Consider the following 11,188-nt stretch of genomic DNA (forward strand, 5'->3'; position numbering starts at 1 on the left):
ATAAACACTTTTTTAGGGTTTCTTTCTGAAGGATTGTGGCTGAGGAGTCGAGCCAACACATTCCTTTTATAGCCAACCCAACAATTAGGGTTTTTGATTTTGGGCGTAACCCTGGGTACGCCCAGCGTACCCAAAGGATAAGGCGTTAAAATGAAGCGCGCGAGTACGCGCAGCGTACTCGCTTAACACGCAAAACCCTAAAATGACACAATTTAAATATGAAGGGCTAAATAAAAGGGTACCTGGATTTTAGGCTGTTACATCTAGAATAAGTGCGGGCGATTTTTAGCACCCGGTTCCTAGTATGTATTTCATTCAAGGTTTTTTTTTTGCATTTTAGACTGAGACTCAGCGAGTTGATGGCCCAAATCGTTAAGTAGTAGCGGCTTGGACCCGGGGTTAAGTGACGGACTCGTCGAGTCGGCGGCGAGACTCAACGAGTAGGCTAAGGCAAAACCTTAATATGAGGGTTTGAAACCCTATTTAAATGACCTTATACAACCTCCATCAGCCCTTTATGCTCCTAGAACACTCCATTTCGAACCCTAACTATGATGTGAAAGATCTACGGGCTTTTTGGTGATTTTTAGTGGTTTGTGGTGGCAAGAAGGAAGGAAAAGCTTAAGGAATCAAGAGGCGACTAGAAAGAGTCAAGCTTATGCATCATTTACAGTCCTTGGAAGGTATAAAGTTGACACCTTGCTCCTTCTTGCATTAGATCCCTTTTTGGGGAAATTTAGGGCTTTTATAAGCCATTCTTGGTGACCAACCATGATTACATGCATGGTTGGGGGTTGAGGCTTCAGATCTAGACTCCTTAAGGAGTTAGAAGGCAGAGAGGGAATGGCTTTGCACCCATGGAAAGCCCCATGCAAGTTAAGAGCTTCTTGTAGGGTCTTTTTAGCTCATAGTCCCATGCATGTATGTAAAGTTCGTAAATTTACGTGCTAGATCGATCTTAGGAGCCTAGATCTATCATTTGGACAAGTGTTGTACATCAGAAATCGAGGAATGAGACTTGGTCATTCTCGACTCGACGAGTCATTCTTGGGACTCGGCGAGTCCGAGGCTTGACTTCCCTTTTATGTTAAGGTTCAAAGGAAACCAATTGAGTGTTAGAAGGGTTTTAGAGGGTCCAAGGGAGTGCCCCAACGTGTTGGACTTAGCCATAGACCTGGAGTTCATAGGACTCGACGAGCGCATGAGTAGACTCGGTGAGTCCAATGCAATCTCCCACCCATTGAAGATGAACTCGATGAGTTGTTCATACACCTCGGCGAGTCAAGGTCAAGACTTGTTCATTGGATGGGGATGAACGCGACGAGTTGTTCATAAAACTTGGCGAGTCGGATGAAGGTTCATTCGAGGTTATTTTAGAAGGAGGACTCATCGAGTCATTGTTAAACTCGACGAGTAGGAGCGTGGAGAAGTTCAGATGAAAGGATAGGGACTCGACGAGTTGGGGGCCCAACTCGGCGAGTCATGTCAACTAGAAGTTGACTTTGACTTTGACTTGGTCAGGGGTAAAATAGTCATTTTACCCTAAGAGTAGTTATCAGTGTCTGATTAAGTGTTTTATGGATTTATAGCCGGAGGATCACCGGAGCAGCAGTCAGACATCTGCCAATCAGCTTTTCAGCAGTCAGCCTTACGAGGTGAGTTACCTTCCAGTAGCGGTGGGTCTAAGGCACCAATGTCGGCCCACCAGTAGGAGTCGTATGTTAGATGACTGTCTTTGTAATATTCATCTAGGTTTGCTACTACCTGATATGTTATGTGCTAGTATGATATGATGTTATATGCTAGTAGCAGTATGGGAGATAGTCCCCAAGATTTCCGGTCGATAGGGCCATAGGGGGTAGTCATACCCAGTCATAGTAGAGGGGTGAAATAGTCCCTAATATCCGGTCGAGATGACCGAATGGGAGGCCAGCACCCAGATATGCTAGACAGTATCCGGTCGAGAGGACCGAAGGGGAGGCCAACACTCGGATATGCTAGGCAGTATCCAGTCGAGAGGACCGAAGGGGAGGCCAGCACCTGGATATGCTAGGCAGTATCTGGTCGAGAGGACCGAAGGGGAGGCCAGCACCTAGATTTGCTAGGCAATATCTGGTCGAGAGGACCGAAGGGGTAGGTCGGGCACCCAGATATGTCTGACAGTATATGTATGTTATGTGATTATATGGTATGCGGTACGGCGGGGGGGGGGGGGGGGGGGGGGGGAACTCACTAAGTTTCGTGCTTACAGTTTTCAGTTTTGTTTCAGTTACCTCTTCAGCAAAGGGGAAGGAGCCGGCACGGTAGCTGCACATCATACACACACGTTGGATTTCCACATTATGAGATTCTTGGGAATGTACTCTGATTTATTTTACTTTTGACAAAAATGGTTTCTATGGTGGTATGTTTCAGATTACTGACATATTGGTTGTGACATGAGTTATCATTATGAATGTTTCTAAATCGATGGTTTTTATGTTATAATTTATTTAAAAACAAAATATTTGGCCTTGAATTTTGCGATGTTATAGAAAGAGCTTGGGATGATCGCATGACACACACCAAGAAGTTTTAGCCTGGGAGGCCTATACTTTGATAAAGGATCATGTTTTTAGATGATACTCTGATTTGATATAACAACCTTTGTTTATGAATGATATGATCTGTTATTATGGTTTTTATTAATTAATTAAAAAGAAATTTTCGGGACCGTGTTTTGGGATGTTACATGGAGTATGATTCTTCAGGATTTATATAAGAATGAAGGGATTCTTGTTCCATCAGATGTTCCCAAAGCAGAGTTTACTCTCTATCAACATCCAAAGACTGTTGAAGATGATTCGGAGATGTTTCCTTCTGTTGCTCTAATTTCGGATGCCATGCTTCGCAAGGTGGATCTGATGAACCCTTTTCTTGTTGCCTACCTTTCAACAATCAACCCTGATGTTGAAGTAGGGGTTTTGTTGAAGGCCCTTCGAAACGTGGGAAAAAATCCAAGAAACCCACAAAGGTTAAAAAAAACCTACATATGTACCTCAAGAAAGAGAGAAGGAGGTTATGAAACCTGTCTAAGAACCAGCTGTTCAGGAAGTTCCAAAAGTAACAGTGCCCTCCAAAACAGGTATTCTCAAGAGGACAAAGAAGTCAGCTCATAAACCTCGACATTCACCAGACAGGAGGCCTATTATTGAAGAAGGTCATGAGCAACCTTTCTATTCGCCTAAGGGGGATTCTCTATCAAAGCTCAAGAAGATTCGAAAACCACAGATAAATCGAAGGGGTGTGCTTATTCATGAAATACCTGCTCCAGTTTCTCTGGCTTCAAATAAATGAAGAGCTCATGAAATGGTCAAGAAGATTAATAAGAAGAAGAGGCAGTTGGAAGATTCAATTGATGAAAGCGTTGTGGAAACTGATTTCGAAGACAAGGATACTCTGTCTCCCATTCGCACTGAAGACATGGGCTTTGCATCACCTCAGATGGGCTCTCCTGTCAAGTTAAATGTCGAGGTGACTGGAAATCCGAGTGGCTCTGTGAAAACATCTAATGTGTACACAACCACTAATATGGGTGATCCTTCTAATCCATCCTTCCCTGAGCAGACTTCAGTCATAGCACCCAAAGTTTCGATGGCCGAATCAGTTTCTGAAGAGGTTCGAACTTCAGACATCCCTGTGAACATATCTCATATGGACACAAATGTCAATAAGGGTGATGGGATGTCGACTTCTCCAACCCAAGATACATCTTCGCTTTCAACTTCATAGTTCCTGTTTCCATTGAAAAAGAGAAGAGAGCACCCTTTTAAATTCATAAAAATTGTTTTTTTCAGTTCTATCATAAACATTTTGCCAAACAGGACATTGGGATTGACGATTGGGTATACTTTTTTTTTTTTTTTTGATTCTCCAATTTCGACCGTTTAAATAGTCGGGTTAACTCTACATCAAGCCAGCGTGACATGAGACGTTTGCGGGTCTAACGAAAATAGAATTAAACAAGAGGAGAACAATTTACAAAATAAAGCCCTAATCCTATTCCATTGCGAATTCCTGTAAATCAAAGAAGCAAATATGCTGAGAACGAGGTTGGTATGGTTTACTTTTGGTTTCGCTTCCACAGCTGCTATAATGTCTCAGTTTGTCTACAAAGATCTCTTGCTCGATCGTCACTCTCTTTCTCTCCAGGTACTTTTTCTTCAATAAATCTTCCATTTTATGTCTTTTTTTGTTAATTTTTGATCTTATCCGATTGCAGTTGAAGCAGCAGTTTGATTCTTTGGAGTCCCGTGTCTCAAATCTCGAATCAGTATCTCCCAAGGTATTGTTACCATTATTCATTAATTTTTATATATTTCCACCGAATCGTATGGTAAACTGTTAGGCTCTTCCAGTATACTGTCTATATCACAAATTGATATTTCCTATAAGAGATTTAAGTGCGTATTTGGATGTGTATCGCAATGATATCATGATTGCAGTTTAGGGTTTTTTTGGTAAAGGGGTGTTTGGATGTGCTTTTGACAAAGTTGTCAATTGACGAGATGTAATCGAATATGATGCACAAAACAGTGCTCAGAGTAGTTTGGTTATCTAAGGAATGCCCTTTAATCAGAATCCAACTGATTATTTCACATCTAATTAATTAGATATCAAGTAGGTTACACAAAAACTAGAAGCTGATTTTTTATGACTTGAAACCTCAAAGATCAAGCTAATCACTTCAAGAATTATGAATTCCCAATCATTTAGGATGAAGATAGAGAAAAATTGGATAAGCAGAGAACTGATAAAGCTAACATCTAAATGGTAAAACTTGATTATCCTGATAACAGACTAAGGTGATTATTTTAAACACGTTTCAGTATTATCTTTTTGAACAAATAAATATGAACTTTATCTCTAAATAATAATATACATAATTATCTAATATTGGTATCTGACTGTGTGTCTACTGTATTGCAGGATTGACATTCCAGATTTTGAAGACCTTGATTTTTGGGGTGACTGTTGGTTTATTTTTTTTGGTTGGTCTACTCGTTTATCTTGTATGTAACTTCCTAATTTGCCAAGTAGATGTGTTGGCACTTCATTTGGCATACTTGTGTTCCTCACCGAGAAAAACATAGCAGTTTTCTATTAAAAAAAAAAAATAGGTGTGTTGGAGAAATGACTTTGATCAAGAAATAATCTACTTGAAATATGTTTTTGGTTTCATCATATGTAGGATTATGTCCTATATGATTATAGTGATTACATGCATAATGAATTCAATCCTATTTGATATCCTAGAGTTTTTTGCTACTCTTCTTTTAACCTAATGGACTCTGGCACGATTTAATCTGGTGGATTGTATATGAATATTTCCTTTTAACACCAAATTTTACACAAAATAAGGGAATACAAATAAAGAAATAATCATATTTAAGGGTCTGTTTAAAAGCTTGAAATTTTTTTGGCAAAGTAGTCAAAGTGATGCTACCATTTTAAACAAGTCTCTTTAAATGTTCCGGTTAAAACAAGGGAGCCCCTTCAAAGATTTGGAGATGATGGTGTGACGTTGGTGGCATCGAGATGCAGAGGGCGGTGGAAAACGAAAGATGATCAAAGAGCGATAAATTCGTTTTCTTTTATTTTTAAACCCTATGACTGTAAGATGGGTTTTGCATTTTTTAATATCTTAGGGGTGATAGAGGTTTTAAGAATCCTTTAAACAAATGATTTATTTAAGATCGTAAAACTATAAAAGACAAAATACCTATTTTTCTTAAGATTTTTGTAGTACAAAAGCCCAAACATTAACGTTTTATTTTTAAAAAATGACCGCTTTTGTGGGGATACGATGAAATGAGCATGAACAATGCAAAACTGGTCGAAATTGGTCCCCCATATTTTAAACTTCTGATAAAAAAATCTTCAAAATAATATTTTCTCGATAAAAATATGAATAATTTAGCAATACAAAAACATTTTTAAGTGAATAGTACATTTCATAGTCCTCACTAAGAGATGGTATTGTGCTAACTGCGTTTTAAGGTCTCAATTCTCAGTGGGAAACATAAAACATAGAAACGACATCATACAGAAGCAAAATTGCATTTTGCAGTGAGTACATCATTTCTCATTCCTCAGTGAGAAATTGCGTGACCAGTATAAAATACGTTTGAAAAGACCTGAAAGTACATTGTTTTAAGCAATTTTACAGCTCATATAATCCATAACGATAGACATGTAAAATATCTTATTGAATTTGAAAAATATGATCAACTCTACAAGTGACTTCTCTTTTTCTAAAATAACATTTTATATTCATCAATTCATATTAATTTAGGTTTTTCGTTATACATTAAAAAATATATTTAAATCAAGTAATAAGTATTTCGGTCCTTAAAACCTGAAATGAAAATGAAACGTAATTAACATTTCATTACCTTAATTGTGACTTTAGACGAATAATACATAATTCTATATTTGTAGTGAAATAAATAATCAAAACTGAAAACAAAACAAAGTGCATGCAGAATGAGACCAACCAACCAAATGTCAAATGTTGAAAAGTAAACGTAGAATACAATCAGGTTCATTTGTGTTTTATATCACCAAACAAAATACGCTAACAGATTTAAAATCCAAGTATATGCAATTTCCATGTTTTATAAGCAACACTCACTCATTCAGCAAAATACAAAACCACCCAGAGAATTAACCCCATTCCAAATGCAAGAGCTCTGACTCATTTTTCTCTCAAAGGAAACAGGATTCCCTGCCTCATCAAACTGTAATTACATGATCCCGATGTAGAAACCAACCAATCAAAACATCATATCACATGAAATCAAAGTCATCATATCCATCATATCCAGCATTTACAACCGAATCATCATCCGGCTTATCCACCAACAGCTGTTTCTTCTTTCCCCCTGTCATAATTAACAATAAAAACATATATTCAAAAAAAAGATTACTAATCGCAGAAAACATAATCTACTGATTTAACTATATTATGAGATACCTGTCTTCTTTTTACCAGCAGCAGCTTCTTTCTCTGCTTTTAGTTTCTCATTCGCAATGGCAGTTACAGAAGAAGCAACTTCTTTTGCATCTGCAGCTTTTAAGCTAGTCATTGACAGTCTCATCACATGCTTCAGCAATCCAATATAATGAAAGCTTTTCTGCATACACACACACACACACACACACAATTATTAATTTAATTCATTCATTTCTCTTGTATAAACAGATAGATACATCAAAGTAGGCTGCATAATACCTCGAATGGGCGGAGTTTACTAGAGATGAGTTCTGCGTATTCTGTAAAGTCACTCTCTGATTTCGGGATGAAATTGTCAATTGTCTTATCATCAACCTTCTTAGAGGCAAAAAGTTCTGCTGTGTTCTTGTAATCAGCTTCTTCCACAAGCCTGTTACTCAATATTTTACCATAACAGATTTACAATAAACTAATACTTATGATATCAATGAATGCTAGTATTTTCAGTTTTCAAAAACAATCAACCAATCCAGACTATTTTTACCTTAAAAAACATGAAAATGGTAACATTATTAATACCTTTGTTGTCTGAGTTTTTCTGCTACAGGATCTAGTGGGGGCTCCTCTTTTGGTGGTTGAACAGCGGCCTTCCCTTTTTCTTGGGTTGCTTTGGCTGTGGATTTCTTTGGGGCCTTCTCTACAGGAGGTGCTGCTGCTGTCACTGGTGGCTGATACACATACATACATACATACATACATACATACATACATACATACATAGATACAAAATCAGAATAATGGCAATGAGTAATGAGTATTACAGACTACAATAAATGAAAAATAATAACATCCATTTGAGGTTTGTTTTAACAGCTATGAAAGGCTGACAATTTGAAAAGCTAATAAGTCAATAAGCACTTTTCAAACTCAATCCCAAACACAAGATTATAACAAAAAAAATATATACTTTCTAGTTATCTTTAGACAATAAGATTGTGGTTCAAACAAAATCGTGAAGCTTTTAAGATGATTTCTTAATGAAAACTATATAAAATAAAAGAAATTACATTCTTTCAAGGATAAAGAAACAACTTCTTTTCATTCCAACAGAATGAACCATTCTATTTTCTTTCATGATTCTATCATGCTAACCACTACCTAGATGTTAATGATTCGAACAATGCATCAGCAAATAAGAAGGTGGAATGAATGCAGAAAGGCTGGATACACAAGATTGCAAGTTTAAGGTCAGCATAAGTCAAATAAATTCTCACAATAAGCAATCAAAGCAAAAGGTTTAAATAAAATGTATGCATGCAATCAATATAAAACATAAACAAAACTGAGATAACATGCATAGGGCTTGAAACAGAAAATAGAAGTATAGATCTTTTTTTTTCATCTTTTCTTACACTATCATGGAATTGACTAACTAGACTGAACTTTAAAAAAAAAAAAATAAAAAAAAAAAAAAAGGTATAAAGTGTACCGGAGCAGGCTCATCTTCATCTTCCCATGAATCTTTTACATCATTTTCATCAGCATCCTCATCATCCCACATGCTTTTAGGTTCCTTTTTGATAACAAGTGGGGCTGGCTCATCCTCTACATATTCAATAGAAAATAGTTCAATATATAGTTATGGAAACCCCTCTATGATTTTTAACATGAAGAATGTAAAACATTGAAAAGTGCAACATTTTATACAAGATGATAATCTATTATAAACGTTAATCCAACACCAAAGAACAGAGAAAGAAAGAGTAGGTCTACCCCAATCCTCCATCTTCTTTTGGGCTTTCTTTACTCTTGACAAAAACTTTGGTTTACTGAGGATGATTTAGAGATGAACTAAGACTGCATAAAAAGGTCAAAAAAGAGGTCAATGTAAGTTGATACAAAAGATGATTTCTTTCGTAGGGAACAAGATTTACAGTACTAATGCAACTATCATCGTATATTGCCTCCGTTATCATGTTGCAGCAATCAACAACTAATTTATCACTCGACAGAACTCTTGGATGCTTACGAAACCACTCAGTCAACTTAGTCGGAATCAAAACCTACTTGAAAAATGTCTAAGTAGGCAGAGTATCTATTACATAATCGATTTTTAGATAGAACGGGTAAACTGTAATGAATTTATTATAAATTTCAATCAATTACCGGATTCTTAAATTAGGGTTCGCCCACTTTAATTTACATCTGATGCTTGATTCTTTAATGAGATTAGACATATGATGGAACAGAAATCGGGATCTTTTACTTTACCTGTCAAAGATCGAACTCGCGACAGGGATATAATACTCGGTCCACATTAAATTTACTGAATTGTACCAATCCAGTTTATGTTTTAACTTTTTTTTATCACTGATTTAAAAGCACAAGACGACATAAGAAGAAAGATGCAGTACCTGAAGGAGATGCGGTGAAGGCGGCGCTGCGACGATGGCGATAAGGGGTTTACGGCGAGGTTTTCAAGGCTGCGTGAACAGCGAGAAGATCAGTCGGGATTATGATTTTAGCCTTAGGGTTTTAAGTTTGGTCGGTTACGAAGCCCTTTAAGCAAACGCTTATCACTTTCTTATTATTCGATTCGGGCACGAACCGGTAGAAATCTGGTTCGGTCAAAAAGAATGTTAAAAAAAGGTCTGAATGAGTTCGGACCAGTCTGAATCAAAATCCTAACCCTAGACTAGACTATCCTACCCCATAGCTACCTTTGGCAAAATAAAATAAAAATCGGCCCCAAACTACACTATCCTTCCCCATAGGTACCTTTGGCAAAATAATATAAAAACCTTATTAGGATGAAGGAAGATTGTGTCATGTTGAACCCCTTACATCATTCATCTCAACTTTGTCACATTACATGTTTATTTTACCATTTAGGGAATGGATCATTATATTTTTTGAGTTATTGATAAAATAATAACTATTAATTTATGATTTTCTCTCTCATCTACAAGAAATTGTTGAGTGTCTTGCCATGCCACGGTGTTAGGGTTGGTGTTCCCATAACAATGTCGAGTCCACATCGGTATGACAAGGGATGGCATCGAGCCACTCTTTCTATTCTTACATAAAGTATTAAATAAATTTCAATTAATTTAAATAAAATATAATTTCTAAATTACAAATACGTGTTGAATTTGTACAAATCATAATTTAAACTTCTAAATTACATGATATATGTTGATTTGGTACAAATCATAAACAAGTGTAAGAAATTATCTTTCATTGCCTGACTAGGGTGTCTACCACATGACCCGTCTCTAACATATAACGAACATTCGTATGACATCTTAATCAAATAACTCATCAAGTGTATTAACGGAGACAATCTCCAAGTCACCAACACATTCTTTGTTGTCGAGAAAAATATAAACACCTAATGTAACGTCCTAAAAATCATAGTGAAAATATTTTATTTTAAAAAGAGATAAAGTCGATTTCCATAAAGCATAAGCCACCAAAACATTGTTTCTCAATCATAACATAAAATCAGAGTATCAAAACATAATATCTCTCCAAAACATAACAATCACCAGATGATCACCTTTATGGACTTAATCTTGTTAGGGTTTTAGATTTAGTTAGATCTAGCCCTCAGAATGGATAAAGTTTACATTAAGTCAATGAGAAGAATTAGATCTGAATTTAAGAGCCATGATCTGTAAGGATTAAGTGCTTAATGATTTAAGCTTCTGCCAGAGAGTCTGCGGTGCGGCTAAGGGTTAGCCACGACGTGGTGGCCTAGAGTGTCCGCAATTGATTTTTCATTGTGTGTCTGCAGCGCGACCAAAAGGTGGGTTACGACAAAGTGAGCATTGACTTTTTGAGCAATTTTGACTTTCGGTCAACTATGTTGGGTTTGGGTCTTGGAGGGCAAAATGGTCCTTTGCCCATAAAATATCTTTAATTGGACCTAGACTTGATAAGGAAGTGTAGATGAATATTTTTACCTTAATTGTTAAATTAGGGTTGTGTATTGTGTAGTGTATTGAGGAAGACTCGATGCAACTAGCTTAGTTTTGTGAATTTCATCTTATTGGGTGTTCGGGTGAGTTCTTATGAACTTACTTACTATATAGATTATATGTTGTATGTCAGCCACACTAGAGATAGACCTATCGGAGGGAATCTAGTGGAATTAGGATCATGATAGAGATCTCGGAGGGAAGTAGTCAATAC

The 11,188-nt window shown here is 36.8% G+C and overlaps 1 protein-coding gene across 1 annotated transcript; it reads right to left on the minus strand.

Moving 5' to 3' along the window:
- Nucleotides 1-6,622: 6,622 nt before the first annotated feature.
- LOC145031123 (Translation initiation factor eIF3 subunit) lies at nucleotides 6,623-9,756 on the minus strand. The gene is made up of 7 exons (XM_078979624.1): nucleotides 9,409-9,756; nucleotides 8,768-8,851; nucleotides 8,484-8,599; nucleotides 7,574-7,722; nucleotides 7,274-7,424; nucleotides 7,016-7,175; nucleotides 6,623-6,923 (listed from the first exon to the last, which is right to left on the minus strand). Exons 2-7 carry the CDS (start codon nucleotides 8,778-8,780, stop codon nucleotides 6,829-6,831), a joined length of 684 nt encoding a protein of 227 aa, XP_078835750.1. The 5' UTR covers nucleotides 8,781-8,851; nucleotides 9,409-9,756; the 3' UTR covers nucleotides 6,623-6,828.
- Between the last annotated feature and the right edge of the window lie 1,432 nt (nucleotides 9,757-11,188).

The sequence above is a fragment of the Lactuca saligna genome, chromosome 2, assembly GCF_052625555.1.
Source record: "Lactuca saligna cultivar CGN05327 chromosome 2, ASM5262555v1, whole genome shotgun sequence".
NCBI lineage: Eukaryota > Viridiplantae > Streptophyta > Magnoliopsida > Asterales > Asteraceae > Lactuca > Lactuca saligna.

Excerpts from the sequence above, each read along its gene's own strand:
- LOC145031123 (XM_078979624.1), bottom strand. Across the intron at positions 7,723-8,483 it reads ATGAAGATGAGCCTGCTCCG|CCACCAGTGACAGCAGCAGC; the intron begins GTACACTTTATA and ends TATGTGTATCAG. Across the intron at positions 7,425-7,573 it reads GAAAAACTCAGACAACAAAG|GCTTGTGGAAGAAGCTGATT; the intron begins GTATTAATAATG and ends ATTGAGTAACAG.